Genomic DNA, 23965 nt, shown 5'->3' with positions numbered 1-23965 from the left:
ATCTTCTGGAACAGGTCGTAGGTTCCAGAAGATTGCCCGACCAATGGGGAGGCCCTGCGCGACTCCCGCATACTCACTGCACACCCAGGTGTGTAGCTGCAAGCCGTCACAGCCAGGTGCCTGCAATGCTGGCGGAGAGGTGAGGGAGAGAAGAGAGGGTTTGGGGTGGCTGCATCGCTGGACTGTGGGACAGGTGAGTGTGCATTTATTAAAAGTCAGCAGCTACACTTTTTGTAGCTGCTGACATTTAAAAACAAAATGAGTGAAACGCCGCTTTAAATAGAGAAGTTCACCATCTGGAGCATGTTACACCCACATTCAGTGTATGCGTCATGCTCTACCACCTCTACCAGAACGCCACCCCTCTCTCCATGCTCCTTCCCAGTGACAGCAGACAGGAGTTTCTCACCCCACTGTCACATTTGAAAATGACAGCTGCGTCACTCATTCACAGGAATCTGTGAATGAGAAAACTACAAGTACCATCTTCCACCGTATCAACTGACTTGTAGATCTCAGTAGACCGCGAGGGCACCCTGTAAGCCCTCTTTGATTGTCCATTTAAGCCACCTTCCTAAAGTGGTCCCGAAAAGATTATAAAAAGTGCATTCGACTTCCTAAACGTTTTAGTCACGGTTGGGTATTGTAACAGGCATCTTCTTACATTCAGTGTATGGCAAGCTTCCTCTCTTGGATCAGCTGGGGCTAAAAAAGGTGGGCAGTACCATGTCCCACGTACGATGAAAACATGTAGCAATCTTAGGAAGGAAAGCCGGATCCGTTCCAAGGACCACGTGATCCAGGAAAAATCAGTAAAGAGGGTTCCGTGACCACCAAAGCCTGAAGCTTGCCAATTCTTCGGGCTGACATGATGGCCACCAAAAACATTGTCACTGGGAATAAATTCCTTAGGGATGACTCTTCTAGGGGTACGAAAGGGGCCTTATAAACCCTTGCATCACAATAGATACATCCCATCTGTGAAAAATGTAATTGTATGGCAGGTATAGATGCGGTGAGCACTCCTAAGACTGCCATTGCCGTCCGTACTGTCACCATGAGGTTGAATTGGAGCGGTTTTACAGCAGACTGAACTTTTTCTACCTTCTCCTATGGGAGGAAAACCTTCTGAAGCACTGAGTTTATGGTGTAACCCTGGGGGGGGGGGGGGGGGGGGAACAAAACAAAAAAACAAAAACAAACACGTGCTGGGGACAGATTGGATTTCTCGAAATTTAGGAGCCATTTTAAGCTTCTGAGGAAAATCTGAGTCTCCTGAATCTGGGTCTCCTGTAGGTCTGTCAACACCTGACCCTTGGTGTCTGCAAAGAGCAACAGATAAAAAGGTACAATAGATATCCCCTTTAATTTCAGCAACTTCAGAGTTTATGCCATCTTTGTGAAAACTCTGGGGGAGGACAACAGTCCAAAGGGTAGAGCTCTGAATTGGAGATGCCATACCGAACTCCCCAGGTTAACAGCAAGTTGGAGATATTTGAGAAGTTCGGGCTATCGGGAAGTGTAGGTAAGTGTCCCTCAGATCCAAAGATGCCATAAAACACTTTAGGGACAATAAATTAAATTGTATTCATCCGAAAGTGCTTGTACCGTATTGACTTGCTCAAAATCTTTAGATTTAGGACAGTCGATGCTTCCCAGAAGGTTTCTTCATCAGGAAGATGTACGAGTAGAAACCTCATGCTTCCTGATCTTTGGGGACTTGGATAATAACTTCTTGCTGTATCAGATGCTGAAGGAGGTTTGTCATTGCGGAACCTTTTCCCTTGGTCTTTTGGAAGATTAGACAGAGGACTTTAAGGCAAGGACAAACGGGGGCAGTTTTCATGTTAGAAGCCGTCTCCTTGGAGGTAGACTGATGATTTCAACTACATCCAGGCAGTAAACCGTGATTTCCTTTGGGTGTTTTGGAGCAGGAACAAAGATGTCTTCACTGAGGTGGAAGACTGATACCACCTTAAGAAAAGATGGTCTTGGGTGTAAGGCTACCCCTGGTCTTTGTGAAGAATGAGGATTGGCCAACTAATGAAAGAGCCACTAATTCGTCCCGATGCTGCATCTGTCCCCTGCGGGCGCCAACACCGAGAACTGAGCAAACAACGCCAATTGCCCGGTTCTCACAGCTCCATGAGCAGAGAACTGGTTAACGCCATTCACTGGCTCTCTGCTCTGCCCCCCCCCCCATGCTCTGAACCATTGAGCTGTAGAGGGGGCCGGAGCAGCTGGCTCAGGCTCACAGTGGTTTACTGAGAGGCAGAGTTGGGGGTGACAGTCCAGGAATATTGACGGATCCAGACCATATGGTCGCAATCTTTCCCAGGCCTGGGAGCAAACCGCACTTTTGTGATCCACAGAAGTACAGCCAAATGGGCTTTGGCTGTACTTCTTTAAAAAGGTAGATCTGGTGAAGTCCTGATTGTAAGAAGACCAGAATGTGAGGTACAAAGTAAACTTTGGGAGTCACCTGTTTTTGCACCAGGCAAAGAAGCATTTTCTCTGGATTCCATAGGGTGACACCCAAAGGGCATGTCCTCAAAACTTTGCCAAGTGTCCAATCACCTGAAGTTACCAGCCTATAACTCAGGATCTATAAATACTCAGTACATGTTTTCTGAATTGTAGAAGTTAAATAATTTTGGACTTCTTATGCATTTGTACCTTAGCCATTGTAAGGCCATGAACTCTTCATTGTAACTTCAGTCCTTCCATTTCCTTATGAATACACAACATAAAACAGTTATTCAGAAGATAAGCACTTACCTTGTCCAATATGAGAATCAGATGCCCCTCAGTCTGTCCTATTTTAGATTTAAGTCTATCAATTGATTTATTAAGCAGCTCCTGGACTTGTTCTGGCCTAGAGGCACTAAACCCCTGAGCAAAAAATTGGATTTGTTGGGCGGTTAAGAGGTGGCAGCCTTGCAAAATTGCCTATAAGTTTCAAAAGAATATTAAAAAGGTAAATGGGTATCTGAAAACATTTTTCATAAAAAACAGAGCTTAAGTTATTTTGTGTCAAGATTAAATAAAATGTAGTACTGCTGCCCTTCCTGCAACTTTTTCACCCAAAATGTGAAAGAAAATACTCAAAGGGATTAAGGCAACGCATTACAAAGAAAACAAATATTAACTATAACAAAGAAAATAAGAAGAAACACAGTAAGCTCCTCTTCATCAATGTCACACCACACAGATTACAAAGCCAAAGTGTGCAGTTTAAGGATGCACGACAACCTTAAATATTTATTGAAGCAACTAGACGCTCTTTCCACAGTAAAACACCATAAGTCCATGCCCAAAAAAAAAAAAAAAAAAACCACACAGGAGTTGTGCGTTTTGCCTGTAGAAGCAGCTCAGTGTTATTCTATGTGCCCAACATTAAGAGGCTCACAGGCATATTTTGAGCTCAGCTTTTAGAGGCAGAGGAAAAACCAAAAAAAACCCTTATGGTTAGAATTTCGTATTTGAGCTCTCTGGCAGGGGAACATTTTTTTTTAAGCCTAGTGTGCATGGAGCCCAACAATGCTTAAGGCGGAGTTCACACCATTGCGAATTGAATGCGAGTTCTCCACATCTAAATCGCAATAGCAGGAGATTTTGAAAGGCTCTCTATGGAGCGCTCTATGGATCTGGTGCGTTGTGCACAAAAACGCTGTGCGTCTTTTGGTCCATTTCAGGCCTGAATTCAGCCCAAAATACAGGATGAAATTGGACCCGAACCTGAGAATCAGCACGCACCGGACCACTGCTGTGACCCACTTGCGCCTCATGTGAACCCAGCCTAATATTCACACATGATGGAATTAGACCGACCCTTGCTATTCCTTTGGATATCCCATTTTTACTGCATCAGGGTATGGTGGATGATTCAAGGTCCTTATTCCATCCCACCTCCTGTTACAACTCTCCAGCTATTCCTAGATCGCAGAAGTATTACAAAAAAATATGTAGATCCATAAATCATGACGTCTGCTGCCACTGCTGGGCAGAAAAAAAAAAAACAAGTCTACCACCATCTGCCTGCTCCGCTGTGAGTAGTTAAGGGCAGGGACACCCAGCGACGTCACCTCGTCCCTGCGATGTCACCAACCCAGCATACAAGTTCAGTGACATCACAGGGGTGGTGCCCCCCTTAGCCATTTAAGAACTATCAAGGCTGAGGTAGATGGTGGTAGAGTTCAGCGCAACCTTTTTCTTCCTTCCCCTTAAAATCCGTACCAGACCCGAAAGGGTACCCCATGCTGTTTTTTTCCCAGATCGAATATGTGCGATTCATTCCCTTAGAAGGCAAAGAGCCTGGAATTCGCATTTGAACTGCACTAAGACTTTACATTTGTAGCCAATTTGCAATGCCACTATACCGCACATATGTAAATGCAGGCATCTGACTCACATGGAGGTGTGTTGGATGCTGAAGATCCTTCAGACTGCATAACTCTTCAACACGCGGCACTGAAGTAAATATTAAACGTCTTCTTTTAACAGCAAGCAGGTTTTTCAATTTTCTTTAGGTGACAATAGTGTCCCATAAAGTGCCAGCCTCCATCAATGGAGAATCTTGCAATACTCAGAGGTTATGAGCAGCAGAAGGAGGAGCTCAGCAGAGGAACTTCTCAGCCAGATTTGAATGGCAAAGCTATAAAGCCCTGTACACACAGTCAAACCTTTGTCCGTCCAAAATCACATCGGAATTCCGACGGAATTCCATCGGAGTAAAAGAGAACATGTTCTCTATCTAAACTCCGATGGAATTCCTTGTAATTTCCAATGGAAATAATCCGATGGGGCATACATGCAGTCGGAGTCCGTCTGACTTTTTCCATTGGAAATTCCAATAGTGTGTACGGGGCATAAGAGTATCATTTTACACAACTTCCACCCAAAGCAAAATGAATAGTTTCGGTGAAGAACTTCTTTAAATGTGGAACTGACAATCTGTACACAGTTAAAGGCACATTAAGAGTCTATTACATGGTTTTGGTTGTCATTTTTTTTTTTTTTAAAGACAGTTTATATTTTGGTTATCTTTCAAAAGACGAATGTGCATTTTCCCCTGATATGAATGTGCTTTCTGAACTATGCCTTTAAAGCAAATATCAGCCTTAATTTTATTAAGAGTCTAGCTTTTTTTTTTATTATACTTTAACGTTTTTAATTTATAAGCCCTAAGCCTGTAGTAGAGTATTGTCATTGTAGCGCTTAGTGGCTCTTGGTTACCTCGCCAAACATGGCTAAGGTGTTATTTTAGCAGACTTATATTAACTGAATAACACATGACCTTGATTGTACAGTATTAAAATGAACAAACCCTTTAAAACCTACACTATTTGGGGGAATGCACCTTTAAATGTACTATTTAAGCAATGAACTAAGAATTGAAGGAAGCTTATCGTACCTTGTACATAAACTCTAGATTAAAAGTCTATTTGGTTTAATCACGATGTCTCACACAAGTATAGCTACTACTTTGAGGAGGCTGTATAAATGTGCACTATTTATGACCAACTGGTGTCAAATTAGAATTATTTAGTCAAATTTGTTATTAATTTAGTGGTGTAGGTGAAATCTGACGTACACTGTGGTGTTTACATATTATAGAAGCTGCCAATGTAAACTGTTCTGACAGATGGGAAATGTAATTGATAAAAAAAAAAAAAAAAAAATTCTTCTATTTAATTTTAATTTGAATTCACTAAAGCATATCAATTTATGTAGAAGTCCTCTTCTTTTGTAACATTAAGTACCACTGCATGTAAATACAATGTGCTCCGTTGGGTGTAAATCTTAGACTGGCTAAGATATTGGATTTAGACTGTCATTAATAAAAACTTTAATTTAACTTAAAAAATAAAAAAATCAAGGAGACGATTTTTATTTAATTTTTTTCCCTTTGAGATTTTGGGCCAAGAGAGGAAAAAAATAAATAAAAGAAGGTTTACATCAATAAGTTGGGCTTTCATTTGTTGGTAAAATTATAATCTACATCTTGTGCTTTTTAGGTGTAAAAAAATATAAATAAAAAATAAAAAAAATCGGAAGATTTACCAGGATAAACTAGGATAGTTGTGATGAGAGAAAAAAAATAATAATTTTATCCATCCATCTATATAAATAAAACACACACACACACACACACACACACACACACACACACACACACACACACACACACACTTTATATATTAACATGGTAATGTTTAAAACAGTTTAGGAGTCAAATTGTTAAAAGGGTTTTTCAAAAGCTCAAAAAATACTTTACCTGGGTACTCCAATGATAAATAAGTGCTACCCAAATTTACCTTCACAAGTCCTGCATCGCCACTTCTCCAACCACAGGCAGCAAGAGCCTTTAAAAGTGCCTGGGCTTCTTCATCCAGAGCAGAAGCTGTACAAGGAGGCAACAAAAGGACTTTCCAACAATCCAAGACCTGTTCTTCAAGTGACTGAATTAAAGCCTATATACAACAAAAATGATTCCCAAATTACTATCTAAAACAGAACAGGAAATGGTCTCATGCAACTTTCTGCATAAAATAAATAAATATGTATAGCACTTGTGAGAAAAGGGGAAAACTAGGGGCAAGTTTTTTTGGACTTTTCATGCACAGTATGCTAGTAAGAATACAGTCGTACAAAGAGGAATTCTCTAAAATTAAATTTAATTGAACATGGGAGTACATATGAACTGTTCTCCCATGTTCAATTAAATTTAATTTTAGAGAATTCCTCTTTGTACGACTGTATTCTTACTAGCATACTGTGCCTGAAAAGTCCAAAAAAAACTTGCCCCTAGTTTTCCCCTTTTCTCATATATATTAGGACGCGGCACCCCATCAGATTATCAAGTATCCACATGTTCACTACATGTGAGGATACTGTCTCCTCCTCTTTATTCATGTATAGCACGTGATGCATACTGAATTGGTTGGCTAATGCTGTTTGATTGAATAGTGTATGGTCATCTTTATGCAAGTACATAGAAGGGAGTGGACAGAAACACTCAGCTGTTGAGCTCTGTTCACATCTCTGCATAGCGGGAACTCGCATTACCACTTTTTTTTTTTTAGCAAGGGGGAGAAGTGTTTGAGTATTTTTACTTATCACATATAGGGCAGCCCATCCACCTGAATGTGCTGCCCTACACAGCAATCACCCGAAAGAAGCTTCAGAACTTTTCTTTAGAAAAGGAGCTTAGTGTACGTTTTTTTTACAGCGATTTTTGGTGTAGCGCATTTCTGAAATGCAAGGAAATACACAGATGTGAATAGAGCCTCAATGTTCTTCGGTTTCCGGGTATTTTCCAAGGTTGTACGGCGTCCAGCCAAGCCATCAGGCTGGTTACAGAGGCTGCTCTGCAGCTCCATCCTCCTAGTGTCTGTCAGAACACCGCTGGAATGTCGCTCCTCAAGTTACCCTGGACCACACAGTGACTATGGGCCCAATACTATTTACTACTCATACTTGCCTGATTATCACTACTACTATGATGGTAGCCATTTGGCTTATTTACTTTTAAATAAATGGTTTAACATGTGCTGCACTTAGTCTGGCGCACATTGTCTTTTACTTGAACAGGGCTTGACAGCCGAGTTTCTTTCCACTCCATGTACTTGTATAAAGATGGCCATACACTATGCAATCCGATTGTGTATTTAGTGGGAAGTGGTATCAATGATTGATTGCATTTCATTTGAAAAACATGCAGCTGGGGAGTGGGAGGGTGGATGATGCAGGGTGTGTGCCAATGAGTTCAACTCCTTCCTGCATCATAACCTACAGTCTGTAAGGACGCAAGACAGAAGTAAAGATACCTTACTGTCCTCCATCCATGATTCTAAACGCAGTCTGTAGATTTTATGGAAAGCTTTGATATTCTTGCCCAAAATTACATGAATGCTATATTGGTACACAGGGTAGCTGGAATTTAAAAGAAGAGGTGAACTTACCCTTTAAGGCTTTACAACCACTCATAGCCCATCAAATGCTCACATAGCTGGTCACTGGCTATCGCTATTATAGGAAAATAGATAGCGGCACATTGAACCTATTCCAAAAGCCGCTTCCTTATTAAACCAAAAAATCAACTGTACATTTAATGCACACAGGTGCTTCGTTATATTTAGTCCTTCATGCTCCACTACACCATTTAACAAGCCTACACTCCACATTTATCTAATGAAAGTAGGGTGCAGACCTCTCAATCATCCATCTGTTTATCTGTTCTCCATTCATGGGATCACGTTTCATTCATACAAGCTGTAGTACTGGCTTTTATGAATGGAAGAGATGGATGAAACCTCATTAGCGATGAAGCTTTTTTCCCAGGGCCATACATGTTCATGCATTATCCAGGATCAATATCCGCCTGCCATCACTTTGGTGATGCTGGCTCAGAGATAACACAACCATGTAGATCTTGATGCCTACAACAAAGACTCTGTACGTGCACAATGTTGTCCAACGTGGATTACTAAATGATTTATTAAAAAAAAAAAAAAAAAAAAGGTACAAGTGAGTGATGAAGGAAAAAAAAAAAAAAAAAAAAAAATTTTGGATTGTATAGCCATAAATCAAGCCATTATTAGTAATACAGAAACCAGTCATCTTACCTTCATGCGACCATCCAGAGCTCTGCGTCCTTCCCACCATTCTTTTTTATCTGTTAAATTGTTAATGATTTTCTGCTGCTTCTGAATGTCATCAAACTCCTGCAGGGCCGAACTAAGGGACAACTATATGCATAAAATAAAAAAATAAATACAATTTGGTAAACCCAGCTAATAAATTGGCTGTTAACGCAAGTCCAACATGCTCAGGAGACTGATTATTTGCTCAAGTGTGGAGGAATACAAACGGTGTCTCTCATCGACATCTCTATATAGACATAGTTACACTGAATTTGAATTTTCACAATATGTAAGAAACGTGAACTCTAGAAATCATACAAAAGGTAGTCTTGCCTTTAACTGGGCTGTTGGTATATGAACAGTAACAGGCGCATTTCCTTGTTCAAGTCTGCAGAGTAGTAGAGTATCACCAGGGCTTTGTTGATGGGAGCCAGCCAGGGTCAATAAACACACTACAGTGTCTGTAAAAACAGAAAAAAAAAAAAAATGTGTATATGCCACAATTTTACTAAAAAGGAAAGAATAAATGTGTAAGAAACATACTTGCAGGAATTTCCTGCAGCCGATTCTTGAATGTATGCATTTCTATAGATTGCTTTGGAAATTGAAAGAGAGCCTCTAGCTGTGAAAGGTATTTAATCCGGGGGTCCTTGTGATCACTGAGACTCAAAGATTGTAGCTTATCAGATACATCTCCTACGCCTTCTTTCTTCAGTTTCCTGAGAGAGGGAAATGCCCAAGAAATCAAAACAAGGTTTTTGTTTTTTTTACTTGTCTAAAAACAAATATTTTTTGGAGTTAATTGAGAAACACAGGAATTCAGATAGAGTTATACAAGACTGGACACCGTTTTTATCATCTATTGAGGGACACCGGAATTCAGATTCAATCCAAAAGAAGCCCAGCCGAGTGGTAGGAAATCGCATACAACTCAAAAAGGAAGGCTGGGGACCATTTGTAGCCCAGGAGCCACCTAAACAATCATGACAGAATCTCAATTGATTGTCATGCTGGCAGGCTATCGTAGTTAGCAGGCAGCCCAACGCAGAGGTTGAGCATGGAAGATCAACCTAATGTTCAAACCAAGATGTAGAAGGCCACCGCAAAAGGGAAAGTAATCCCAAGGAGGGGAGGGAAAAGCCAAAATGCACTAACAAAAAAATTCCAACAGGGAAGACTGGTGATGTGTCCAACTACACAAAACACGGAGGAGAACCTCCACAGGAAGCAGATCCCAAGGACTGAGGCCTACCATCCGAGATAGTCAGAAAATTGGCCAAAAAATAAAGATTTCAAAATGATTGTATAATTCGATCGTTCGTACACAGCTTTCGTGAGCCGATTACGGCAGTTCATCCAAAATTATCTGAAGGGAAACAAAAACTTCATACAATGCCAGACCGTAGGATTTTATTCGGAAGAGCAAGACCACACATGCTCGGAAACTGAAATATACATTGCAAAACATTACATCACTTCTGAAGTTACATTCTGTTGTATGAGAATTTTCGTAAAACAGGAGTAGCCTCTTCATTTTCAATATGAAGACTAGCATTTGCAAACAAAAAAAAAAAAAAAAAAAATCGTGTACGAGGCTTAAAGGGAGGTTGCCCAACCAGACAACCAACCTCGCAAATAAGGAAACACTAGAAAATGTACTAAATTATTAAACAAACCAATAACCCTCAAGTGACCCCTGACCTCACAGGAGCACTGGCTCTTAAACTTAGAGAGCCCAGACCCCAGTAAATTCTTCCAAATTTTGTTATTGATGGATAGATTGCCATCGATATGTTGCCGACTCCCATTCTGATTCCACCTTACTCCATTCATAACAAACCAAACAATTTAAAACTATGGATACACTTTAAATAGATAACTTGTAAGATGTTAGAGGGCTGATCCATATAAGAAAAATTGCAGACAATTGCAGCTGTATCCAAGAACCAATTTATTTATTTTTTTAAGCAATGTTCAACATGAAGTCTGATTGGTTCCCATTTCGTACTGCTCCATTTCTGTGCATTTTCATCCTGCATTTATAAATGTAATGTTAATTTCCTGGAGCAGACAATTTTGCAGTGACTCACAGGAATGCACACACCAATTAGAATGGATACAAACATGCAACAAGCAGTTTTATACTGGGTATCAATAAAAAAAAAAAAAAAAAAAAACACGTCTTCACTGGGGCAGTACAGACTACAGAGCATGGCAGAAAGCAAAGAAAGGTTTTCAGTATGAGGTTTTCAGTATGAGGGCAGAGTATCTCCAAGTCCATACCCCAAGATGGCCGCTGGCGGCTTAAGCTAGACCACCAGCAATGGTACCTGGCAAGGCCCATACTGGCTGGATCTTACAGGTGTTAGGCCCATGGGGAAGCTGCCGACCAACAGGCTTAATAAAACCAACTTAAAAAAAAAAAAAAAAAAATAAAAAAAAAAAAAGGACGTTGCCTGAGCATTCCACCATGCTCATCTGTATGCACACTAGACCCATATGGGATATAAAATTAATGCTGCAAGCCATCACAACTGAAGCATAAGACATTTTCTCTAGCCGCTCTCTGAAATAGAAGTCCACCCTGACTCAGGAAAGACCCCTAAAAGAGGGGATTCACCAACTGACAGATTAAAGTCACTGTCAGAACAGAACCAACCAGTTCAAACTGAGATTTGAGAAGAAATTCCAATTGCCTGTCAGATTCTTTACAGGAAAGCACACCTTTGAGCCAATTGGTGGTGCTCCAATTCAGGCGATACACAGTGGTCGGTTTACTAAAAAAAACTGGGAGAATGCAAAATCTGGTGCAGCTCCCATGTTTTTTTTTGTGTCAAAGCTAAATTGAACAAACTGAAAATTCGAAGCCGATTGACTACCATGCACAGCTGCACCAGATTTTGCACTCTCCAGTTTTAGTAAAGCAACCTCACCTCACCACCATTCTCTGAAAATGTTCCCTTTTCGAGTGGGAATTTGTCACTCTCAGGTAGGGCCCTGGATACCTCAGGTTGCTTCCACTACACATCAGGTAATGCATTAAATAGCAGGTGCAAGGGGGAATTTCAGCGCTACAGGAAGAGCTCTAAAAGAGCAAAGACTAGACAGCAGGTTGAATCTACAATTTCGGGATAGTATGTATTGCATCAATATAGTCCAATATGACCCCTCTGTGTAACACTCAGACTGGAGGAGATTTGAGATTTTGAATCTCAGTCATATACGGTCACTTGGACCAATGGTCCAACGCAGGGCTCAAAATTTCAAGTCCTGAGCTACTAGCTAGGCCTCAAGAGTTACTCGCCACCAGTTGCCCCACCTAATTCATACACTGCCCTGCGCCTAATTGCACCCGTAAACACGCCCTCATAGATTATCTCATGGAATGACACTGTTAAATGTTTTATGCAGAATCAAGTTACAAAATTAAATACTATCAACAACAACTTTAACAAAATGGGACAGGGCACTGGGGTCAGACCAGAGGGACAGGGCACTGGGGGCAGATCAGAGGGACAGGGCACTAGCTAGAACTGGGTCTCTTCCCCATTCTCTTGCTGTCTCCTCTGCAACTCCCATCCATCCTCTCTCTCTCTCCCATTCATCTCATCATCAGGAGCCTGTGTGTGCGGCTCCACCCTTGCATGTCCCCACTTCCCCCTTTTATTCAGGCTGGCGGAGAGGAGCTGCAGCACAGCGGGAGGGAGTACAATCCAGCGCCGAGATCCACACAACTGCACAGCCATTGACACCATAGCACAGCACACATTGAGACCAGTCTGTTCACAGTGCTTAGGCTGAACTGCTGGACACTTACATAGAGCACAAGGAGAAGAAAACTGGAAGGCTGCCACTGTCATGTCAACTTTCAGTGAGCGCTGCACCGGAGTGGTAATTTTCGCAATCCTCCACCTCACTCATTACTTTCTGCTCTCCAGCTACATTGGTCGGGGCCCGGGGGAGGCTCAGAGAGGTCATACTGTTAGGTCCCATGGCTTAATGAGAATTGTAAGTAGAGCACCTGTGTACTGCTCTGCCTGTGCATGGCTCACCAGACTACTTTTCCCGAGCATGCACCTTTCCTCTTCGGCCGCCAATCTCATCGGGACTCCAAGTGTAGGCACAGATTGGAGGGAGATTGGTCATGTAGCCCTGTCATCACTCGCCCCCAGCTTAAATCCACTCGCCAAATGCTAGTAGGCGAGTGGAAATTTTGAGGGCTGGTCTAACCAGATAAAAAGGCCTTCTGGCAGGTCAGAGATGGGCTCTGCAGGAGACTGAGCTGAAGCGTGTTGGGAGCCTTTGAGGTCAATGTGCACGAGGAGTTGATTGCGTCGTCAAAAATACAGAGTGGTTGTAGAAGTCCCCGAGAATCGGGCAGGGACCCAAGCCCAACCCAATGTAGCCAAGTCTCCAAAAGACCTTATAATAGGGATACCAGGCACTAGATTACATCTGATCTTTTCTTCAGAGGATACCAAAACTGCTAGGGGAGTAGGGGCTGGAGTTACATGCAAAACTGCCCTTGTGCATCCATTTGCAGCCACACAGCAGCAATACAAAAACATTCAAAACTGCAGGGCAAAGCGTTAGCTAAACCCAAAATCCTAGTTTGCTGTAATAAGGGTTGGGCAGCTGGAAGTGTCCTGGTCACTCAGACAGTTGTAAAGGACTAGAGAGCAGAGATTAGAGAGGAGATTCCTCCACACTGAACGGTGGGAGAAAGTATACAGAGCACGAGCAACGCTTAACCCAGCTGGTGACATCAGCTTTCAGTCAGCGTTAACCCTTTGCTCTGGTAAAACATGGTGGTGGCAGGAAATCTGAAAGGGTATACAACAATGTGGCTCAACCAGGTAGCTGCAATCATTTGTACCAGCAGCCAAAAGCAGCAAACAAATGCAAATTATTAGAATAGTACTTGCTCTTGCAGCCATTTTAATAGACTTGCATGTTTCAGGTTAGGCATAGTGCTTTTGCAAAAGGATAAAAGAATGAAGAATCATATTTCTTATCTCACTGATCAGTTTTCCTGTTGCTAGTGTAAGAGTGCTTACTTCGGTGAAGATGAACCAAGCCAGCACCTAATTTGAGAGCCTGATCTTGCCATTAGCGGCATTGTGAAAATATTTGACAGATGCTATACACAGAGAGAAGGTCAAGCAGCTATGCACAATGAATCTCATTTGAAGTAGTTCATAGAGGAATCCACAAGTAGGAAGGCTAACCGCAGGATTTGTAGGAGGAGTCGGGGGTGCATAAAGCCTGCCCTCGATTCCTCAGCTCCTGTGTCCCACCCACCCATTTTCATTTACTTCTTGTCAGTATGCCTAAAGGGGGCATACCCAACATGACTACGGCACACCCCAGGTCACTTTCCCGTTTCACCCCTTACCTTTCTCGGTTTATAAGAGTACAAATGAAAATGAATGCTTGAACTTTTCAGGAGAACTGAAAACATCCATCCTAGGACACCACAAAGAGGTATGCTGGGAATAGTTGGGGTATACTATTGGCTGGTGTACAACTTGTCCATTTGTCCGATTCTCCTGTAAGCAGCATAAATCCAACTGTATCTGAATTCCTGCATCTCTCAGTGGATGAGAAAAAAAAATAAAAAATCCTGCAAAGCGATTCTGCATTCTGAATAAACCTCAACTGAGCAAGGATCATACAGATCATTCACTGAAAACAAGCAATACAATACCGTATTAAAATTGAAAATTAAGAACTAGCTTTTACATGACTATAAAAAAAAAAGGCAACTTCTAAATGAATATCTGTTAAAATAGTTCATTGCCATTTCCATCTCTAACAGAAAAGATAGCTTCCCAAACAAAAATTAAGACTTGAAAACAAACCCTAATCACGTTAAACATAGGCATTGAAAGCTTTATCTTTTTTCTTGCAACAGCATTTAATAAAAGGTATAACAAGAATGTTTAGTAAAGCATCACGCACCTCAGTTTTCGATGAATGTCACTGAGCAACTGGTGTCTCAGCGTTATGGAAACAGATTCACTAATGAGAAAGGCCGTCATATAGGGGTCTTGTCCACCACAACAGAGAGCAAGAAGTCGACAAAGTTTTGCATACAAGATGCCAGGAGGAAAATGGGCTATAGACTCCAATGCATCTTTGAGAAGGCATGACACAGGTTCCAGATCAGCAGCACCTGAATAGACAAAAGCAAACAAGCAACAGAAGTGGTGAAAGGCCTTTGTGATAAGATTTTAAAGGAGAGGCTGCGGGAACTAAGTGGAACTTTACTCACAAATTATAAAATGTTAAAAAGTTTTGAACAGGCAGCATTCTAACCTGCTTGTTCACAATGAGCAGCTCAGTTTACAATTTCAGAATCTGCCAAGATGAATGAACTCCCATGCATGTGCGGGAGTGACATCCCAACCCAGCCAAATCAAAAAGCAAGACCATGAGCAGAAAATGTTAGCGGCTGGCGTGGGACCTAATCATTGGAGTGGAAGAGTATAGTTCCACTTTAATATTTACAGCCTCAAAGTAGTAAGGAAAAGGGGGACATGTCTTGAACCTTTTTCTTTGAAACATATCAATACATTATAAGGTTGCAGAGTGCACACATTTCAATACAAAACCAAGAGCAAACAAAAAAAGGGACATTCAAAACTAATCCAAAAAAATAAATAAAAATATTATATATATATACATATATACACATACACATACATACATACATACATACATACACATATATATATACATATACACACATATATACATACATACCATACACATACATATATATATATATACACACACACACACCCCAAAATCTAGAAAGCTGCAATATGAATCCCCAAAGCTCTGTAGCCAATAAAAGAATCTTAATTGAAGAAAATATACCACGTTAATGGCCAAGTTCACCTTATATCATCCAATTGGAAGTTTTAGGGTCGTTTTATAGTTTAAAACTTTGTTTTACATATAAATCCTTTTACAGGAAGAGAAATAGTTGGAGGTTTACAAAATTGTATTTCCCTTAATCCCTGTTGCTAGTGGTTGCACAAGTAACTCTTATTGTCTTTTCCTATTGGCATTACTTCTTGAATGAAAAAATATGAAAAAGGAACAGCAGAACAATATAGGTCTTGCAGCACTTTTCCCCACCCGTTTTGGGGTATAAGTGGCTCTGGCATACCAACACCTCACTTTCGTTTCCTTCAGTGTCCCCAAATACAGGGTCTTCATTCTGGCGCTAAAATATTCAATACCAAGAAGAAAGGACCGTCGCAGTGCAGTAAAATGACAATTCACTCACAGATGCAAAGTGTTCACTGGCACAAAGTAAATTCCCATCAGCTGACCGCTCACCGGTTACCGCTCGTAACTCGCGAGTGCAGACTTCACCCGACCATCCCTCACGCGTTACGCAACTGGTCGTGTGGCTTCATTAGAGGATGGGTCAAGGTGATTTGATGCCAGGCTAAATAGACTCACCCGTGTGTGAATTGTCATTTTACTGCACCAAGACAGTCCTTTTTTCTTGGTTTTGAATATTTTAGCGCCAGAATGAAGACCCCATATTTCAGGTACACTGAAGGAAGCGGAAGGGAGGTGTTGGTATGCCAGAGCCACTTATACCTTAAAAACAGGTGGGGAAAAGTGCAAGACCTATATTCATTTATGGGTCCTACCCTCAAAGTGAGGGCAAAACCTCAACACGGAGGGGACACAAAAAGTGGAAACATTTTAAAGCCCTTGGTTTTGTTTAAAAAATCTGAGCCCTTTTGACCACAACCCCAGTGCTGCAAACATCTAGCAGGAAAGTTTATTAACAGCACTGTGGTTTTTACATCCTTTAATTCAGTGAAGTGTTAGACTTTGAACATTGTTTATTTGCCAACTTGCCAACTTATGAAGATTTCTACAGCACTGGGGGAATCTCTCACCTGCAACATTGGTTTGCATTTAGGCTTAGGAAGATTGAGATAGCACTGTGATTTTTTATTTCTTTGCATTTGATATTTTTTGTTATGCACACAACATATGTTTATGCGATTGGATATAGATTTAGTACATTAGTAGTTGCCCTTTACAGCAGGGCTTTACTATTATTGCTTAAGATTTTTTATTTTTATGGAGCATATTTAGGGTGCAACATGCTCCAGGCACAGCTCGTTTCCCTCTCCTCTCCTGGTCACATTTTAAAAACAATTCTGCAGTTCTCAATGGACTGTGAGGGTGCCGATGAACGCTCTTGTAGTTCGACACTTTCGAACAGCTTTCAAACAGAAAGCCTGTACAGGTATAGGCAGAAAGCTGTGGGCAATGTTTGCAGGAACCAGACATTACCTCGTGCTAAGCTGATGGCAGGTGCAATGCTCTGCAGGCTCCTAAGAAAAAAAACAAATGCACCTTACCTGCAAAAACATGTGTATTTACAGTGCCTTGAAAAAGTATTTATACCCCTTGAAGTTTTCCACATTTTGTCATGTTACAACCAAAAACGTTAATGTATTTTATTGGGATTTAATGTGATAGACAAACACAAAGTGACACATAATTGTGAAGTGGAAGGAAATGATAAATGGTTTTCCAAATATTTTTACAAATACATTTTTGAAAAGTGTGGGGTGCATTTGTGTTCAGCTCCACTGAGACAATAGTTTGTAGAACCGCCTTTTGCTGCAATTATAGCTTTGAGTCTTTTTGGGTAGGACTACCAGCTCTGCACATCTAGAGTGAAATGTTTGCCCATTCTTCTTTGCAAAATAGCTCAAGCTCTGTCAGATTGGACAGAGCGTCTGAACAGAAATTCTCAAGTCTTGCCACAGATTTTCAATTAGATTTAGGCCTTGACTTTGACACTAACACATGAATATGCTTTGATTTAAACCATTCCAGCTCTGGCTGTATGTTTAGGGTCATTGTCTTGCTGGAAGATGAACCTTCATCCCAGTCTCAAGTCTTTTGCAGACTAACAGGGTTTCTTCTAAGATTCAATTGTATTTGGCTCCATTCATCTTCCTATCAACTCTGACCAGCTTCCCTGTCCCTGCTGAAGAAAAGCCTCCTCACAACATGATGCTACCACCACGTTTCATGGTGGGGATGGTGTGTTCAGGGTGATGTGCAGTATAAATTGTCTGCCACACACAGCGTTTTGCTTTTAGGCCAAAAAGTTCAATTTTGCCCTCATCTGACTAGAGCACCCTCTTCCACAGGTCTGCCGCGTTCCCCACATAGCTTCTCGCAAACGGGACTTTTTACGGCTTTCTTGCCGCTCTTTCATAAAAGGACAGATTTGTGGAGTGCACGACAAATAGATTCCCCCACCTTAGCTGGTTATCTCTGCAGTTGCTCCAGTTACCATGCACCTCTTGGCTGCTTCTCTGATTAATGCTCTCCTTGCCCGGCCTGTCAGTTTAGGTGGCCGGCCATGTCTTGGTAGGTTTGCAGTTGTGCCATACTCCCCCCCCCCCCATTTTCAGATGATGGATTGAATAGTGCTCCGTGACATGTTCAAAGCTTAAAGATATTTTTTATAACCTAACCCTTTGGCTTAAGAACATACCCAAGGGCCAAATTGAGAGTAAACGTAATTGTTCTACCACAAATGGCTTGATCACAGTCAGAAATTGTGAAAAGAAAAATTTGTAGATAAAAGGTTACAATTCGTAATTATTAGATAAGGTCATAGAAGTACTGGTGTTACATAGTTAGTCAGGTTGAAAAAAAAAAAAAAAAAAAGACAAGTCTATCCAGTTCAACGACAAAAAAAAACAAAATAAAAAACACAATACAATCCCATACACCCAACTCCATACCCACAGTTGATCCAGAAGAAGGAAAAAAAAAAAAAACCAAAAAAACAGCAGAGCATGATCCAATTTGCTGCAGTAGGGGAAATAAATTTCCTTCCTGATCCCCCGAGAGGCAATCGGATTTACTCTGGATCAACTTTACCTACAAATCTTAGTACAGTTATATTCTGTATTTAGGAAAGAATCCAGGCCTTTCTTAAAGCAATCTACTGAGCTGGCCAGAACAACGTCTGGAGGGAGTCTGTTCCACATTTTCACAGCTCTTACTGTGAAGAAACCTTTCCGTATTTGGAGGTGAAATCTCTTTTCCTCTGGATGTAAACAGTGCCCCCTTGTCCTCTGTGATGACCGTAAAGTGAATAACTCAACACCAAGTTCACTATATGGACCCCTTATATATTTGTACATGTTAATCATATCCCCCCTTAATCTCCTCTTCTCAAAAGTGAATACATTTAGTTCTTCTAATCTTTCCTCATAGCTGAGCTCCTCCATGCCTCATCAGTTTGGTTGCCCTTCTCTGCACTTTCTCCAGTTCTCCGATATCCTTTTTGAGAACTGGGGCCCAAAACTGAACTGCATATTCCAGATGAGGTCTTACTAATGATTTGAACAGGGGCAAAATTATATCTCTTTCTGGAATCCATACCTCTCAATACAAAAAAAGGACTTTGCTCGCTTTGGAAACCGCAGCTTGGCATTGCATGCCATTATTGAGCTTATGATCAACTAAAACCCCCAGATCCTTCACTACAGATCCCCCCAGTTGTACTCCCCCTAGTATGTATGACATGTGTTACCTCGGGGAAGCTGTTTGAGTGATGTGGTACCCCATAGGAGTAATGATAGTCATGTCTGGGGGGTTTATTTCTGGCTTTCATTTGCAATACAAAGAGGTCAATTAAGGCACAATGGCATGAATTACTTCTAGATAAAGACATTAAAGTCTGTACTCCCCACTTCCTTAAAATTCATCTATAGGAAAGTACCTAATTTAGGTGACAAGTTGGTGAAAAAAAGTTTTGGATCCGCCGACTAGACCATCTTCCTTTTCTGATAGAGATGTTTTTTTTGCATGCAGGAGGTATAGAGCATACCGAGGGGTCTCAAGAGGTTTACAACCACTTCAAATGAGGAATTCAAAATAAGCCAATTCATCACATGCAATACTAGTCATACGGTGTACACTTTGGAATTTCTTTGTACGGCCTATATACATAAGCCTGCAAGGACTCCTAAATATTAGGATTGCTAAACATGTCCAAAATATCAAATTAGGATTCAAGGACCATAGTGTCTACATTTTACAAGCAAGACCCTTCAGGTTTAAAATTCTGGGGTTTGGATAGGGTTAAACCAGTGTGGAGAGGCTCCAATATAGTAAGGGAGCTATCCAAACGTGACACACACTGGATATATTACTGATACACTCATGCCAAAAGGACTGAATGTAGAATTAGATCTCAACTGTTTTATCAGTAACCATTAAAGTATATCATTCTGAGGTATATTTTATTACATACTCCTTACATTGTATATATTTTAATGTCCAATGTAGACCGCATATGAATTGTACATCTTAAGACTTTGATTATATATTTCAGTTCTGAAATATAGATGGTGGTCTTGGTAGATATTAGTGCACCATTCTGTGCACCAGTTCTCCCAGGTCCACCTCACATGAGTCACTTTCCCCAGCGGGGTTTAGACTCGCCAGAAAGCTGCAAATTGCATGCCTTAAAATAGTAAAGTCGAGTGTAAACCCCACTGGGGAGAGTGACTCACGTAAGGTGGACCTGGGAGAACTGGTGCACAGAACGGTGCATTTGTTTTGTTCATGTAGTAGGCTTTATCAGTTATTCTAATTGTATACAACATTGAAGATATTATATTGAGATTTAGTCTATTTTAATTTTTATTAATGCAGCAATTGTACTGCATGCATCATATTATGTATGGGCTGATAGTGTGATTGTTAGCAAAAAATGTTTTTTTTTATGACCCACATCCATGTTATTATGGCAATATATATTGGTGTGGCTAAGTAATTGCAGCTATAGTCAATGTGTGTTTCGTATTTATGAACGTATTTTAATTGATTACAAATTAATTTAGAAAATTAATTGACCTACATGATATGGACTACTAGTCACTTATAGGATGCGATCGTGTCAGCCGTTGGTTGTTGCCAGTGTATGCCACTTTTACCGCCGCTGTACACCAGTGTAAATTGAGCCGGGGAGCACACAATGGGTTAACTAGCTGAGAGATGGGTCTACATCTAGAAGGGATGCCGCACTGTTAGGCCATGCCCTCCGACGAAGACGGAAATGATGAAACGAGTTGTGACCTTACACAAGGGACGCAGGCGTGTTACCAATAGAGACAAATTGGTGTACCAGCGCAACTGTATAACTGGAATTGATGGGCTATCCAGCAGAGTGGTGACTATGTTTTATGTTTATTTATTTTAACGGCTTGCAAGTGTAATTTGTATGGGCTGGGGACTTGCAATCATTTTTTATGGCATACACATTGAGTGGCCTGCAGTCCTAACCAGACCTACATGATTTTACCATTTTAAGGCATGCAATTTGCAGTTTACTGGCGAGTGTAAACCCCACTGGGGAGTGTGGCTCACATGAGGTGGACCTGGGAGAACTGGTGCACTAATATCTACCAAGACCACCATCTATATTTCAGAACCGTTTTCACCACCATCATCCGCTCATATATAATCTACTATAAGAATGCCGGGCTAGTCAGAAAAGACTGACAGGAGTGCGCTGCTATAGCATCTGATGTGTACAGGACTTCATAATTTGCCTTTTTTTATAACATAACCCTGCTTTAAAACTTCTTCACAACTTTATCCCGGACCTGTCTGGTGTGTTCCTTGGCCTTCATGATGCAGTTTGTTCACTATTGTTCTCCAACAAACCTCTGAGGGCTTCACAGAACAGCTGTATTTATACTGAGATTAAATTACACACAGAAGGACTCTTTACCAATTCAGTGACTTCTGAAGGCACTAGGACAGTGATGGTGAACCTTGGCACCCCAGATGTTTTGGAACTACATTTCCCATAATGCTCTTGCACTCTGCAGTGTAGTTGAGCATCATGGGAAATGTAGTTCCAAAACATCTGGGGTGCCAAGGTTCGCCATCACTGCACTAGGATATTAGTTAGGGGTATCAGAGTGAAGGAGGCTGAATACAAACGCACACCACACTTTTCAGATATTTGTAAAGATAAAAAAAAAAAAAGGAAAAAAAAAGTTAAACCATTCATCATTTTCCTTCAACTTCACAATGATGTGCCACTTTGTGTTGGTCTATCACATAAAATACACTTCCGTTTTTGGTTGCAATATAACACGTTGACAATTTCAAGGGGTATGAATACTTTAAAGGCACTGTATTGTTTTTCTCCCAAAAGGTGAACTTGGCCCCAGAAGAAAAGATAAAAAAAGGGAGGGGGGGGGGGGGATTTTAAGTGATACGAGTTTGGAAAAAAGATATCCATTCTTCTAGGATACAAGCAAAAAATGGAAGCATGATGGAAGTTGGTGAGGTTATACCTGGCTAACCGCTTTTTTTGTTTAACATTATCCAATTGTCAGCAGAATCCCTTCTGACCTCTTGTCCTCTAATGAACAAGAAATATGTACAAAACCACTATAGATTCTATTCAACTCTTACCCTGCCAAGTGGCAGCAGTCCGAGTCGCCTCTCTGCCATTAGGCCAAGGCCAAATGCTGTATCTGTTCTGAGCAGTTTTCAGGAAGGAGGCCAGTTTCCAGTCTCAGGACTGGTAAGCATTTATCTATCTGATGTAATAAGGTGGAAATGGGAGAGATTATTTTCCTCCAGATTGGATTCTGGCAGGTTTACCAGGCTTGTCCCCATGTTAAAGGCAGAACTACCCAAGTTCCAATTCCCCCCCCCCCCCCCAAGCATGGGGCTGCATTGGTCTGGCCAGGAGCTGGGAGGCCCAAGGAGCTCCCAATCATGTGCCCCGCACGAGTGGCGTCCTAAGAGTGTCAGAAAGACGCTTTGGAAATGAAATACCATGTCCACCACTGAGTTTTCACTAGGACATGTCAGTTAAAGTGCAACACTCAACTCGGCTCCAGCATCCCTAAACTCAGATGAAACAGCACTCTCAATATTATCAAGCAATTCTCTGTACACATGCTTTTTGTTTTCTATTTATACAGAGACAAAGGATGCAAGTTTTGGGGCCTTCCCTGATGTCAAGGGGAGATATATGTGGCCTTAGGATATTTGTGCTCTAAACCAAAGGGGTCTCTTCAGGAGAGCACATAACCAAGTACTAAGGCCCCTGTTACACTAATATGTTTTTACCTTGCAAGACAAAGTTTCTCCTTTAAATTCTATAGGACTTTTTACACTGCTGCGCAGTGCATTTTGAAAAATGCTGCATCTTTGATGCAGTTTTCAAAACGGCAACAAAAATGCAGCTTCCCTTTGAAATGAATGGAAATCTTGGCAAAATTGAGGGGAAAAAAAAAAAACACACCGCCATTTGTGTTTTTGGTGCACATTTGAGTCACATGTTCAATTTTTCACAGGTGCAGGCAACTTACTTTTAAGGCACTCAATTCACAACATTCTCAAGTCAGCAACTTACTGAATAAAGCCGGTAGTGAGGATGAAATCCCTTTCATGCTGAATATGTTTGGATCAGCTTCCCGTTCTTTTGTAACAGATAGCCAGCTCTGCATCTCTAATCCAGCATCTCTTCTTAGAATTTCACACTCTCCCATTTTTTCCTTTGAGGACTTTCGTGCTCTACCCCCTGCTGTACAAAAAAAAAAAAGGTCTCAAAAAAATTCAATATTTAAACCACGGTGCAGTTTAACTATGAAATACAGATTTGCATTCAACCATACAGCCACAGAAAAGTACAATGGGCTTCCCCTCTAAATATAAATCCCAATTCAAGCAGCATGGCTACACACATAAAACATCCACACACAACACTGTATTTTAATGTCTAGCATCTTCTATTGCCCTCTGCCCTTTTTTTTTATAGCCGCTGTTCAAAATTAATGTTAAGAGGTGGCTTAATTTGTTCTCCATGGTTCCACTGCATGTAGGACTGTAGCCATCTCCCAAGATGGATTAGACACTATGGAATTAGTAGTGTGCATAAAACAGTGCATGCAACGCCAACATGCAATGCTTGCTGCAAACTAGTGAAAATCAGAGGGGATAAGGCGATGTTTAGAAGCACAGAGGACATTACAATGAGGCAGAAACACAGCAAGACAAAATAAGATTACAGAGGGAAAAAAAGTAGAAGTGTATGGACTATTTTGAAGAGGGATATCATTTGTCATTTTTTTTCCATAGAACAGTAGAAATTCTGTTAATCCTCGAAATCTTGTTAGAGAAAATGATTCCGTTATAGGGAAACAACGGCATCTAGCGGTGGCCTCTGCAAAAGACAGGAACAAAAGGAAGTGGATAGAAAACAAAAGCTAGGAGAA

The 23965-nt window shown here is 41.1% G+C and overlaps 1 protein-coding gene across 2 annotated transcripts in view; it reads right to left on the bottom strand.

Moving 5' to 3' along the window:
* Positions 1 to 23965, bottom strand: part of ESPL1 (extra spindle pole bodies like 1, separase) — a 77665-nt gene that overhangs the window by 12888 nt on the left and 40812 nt on the right. Inside the window, exons 20-26 of one of the 2 annotated variants that reach the window (XM_040340688.1) lie at positions 23104 to 23271; positions 14607 to 14820; positions 9189 to 9364; positions 8979 to 9106; positions 8628 to 8750; positions 6318 to 6473; positions 2779 to 2949 (exon numbers count right to left, since the gene is read on the bottom strand). In XM_040340688.1, coding sequence (XP_040196622.1) covers positions 2779 to 2949; positions 6318 to 6473; positions 8628 to 8750; positions 8979 to 9106; positions 9189 to 9364; positions 14607 to 14820; positions 23104 to 23271 — 1136 coding nt within the window. Of the gene's footprint in view, positions 1 to 2778; positions 2950 to 6317; positions 6474 to 8627; positions 8751 to 8978; positions 9107 to 9188; positions 9365 to 14606; positions 14821 to 23103; positions 23275 to 23965 lie in introns of both variants that reach the window. The other variant, XM_040340687.1, reaches the window with a different exon arrangement.

The sequence above is a fragment of the Rana temporaria genome, chromosome 2, assembly GCF_905171775.1.
Source record: "Rana temporaria chromosome 2, aRanTem1.1, whole genome shotgun sequence".
NCBI classification, from domain to species: Eukaryota; Metazoa; Chordata; class Amphibia; order Anura; family Ranidae; genus Rana; species Rana temporaria.
The sequence above is the reverse complement of the archived record's forward strand: the minus strand, read 5'-3'. Positions and strand labels throughout refer to the sequence as shown.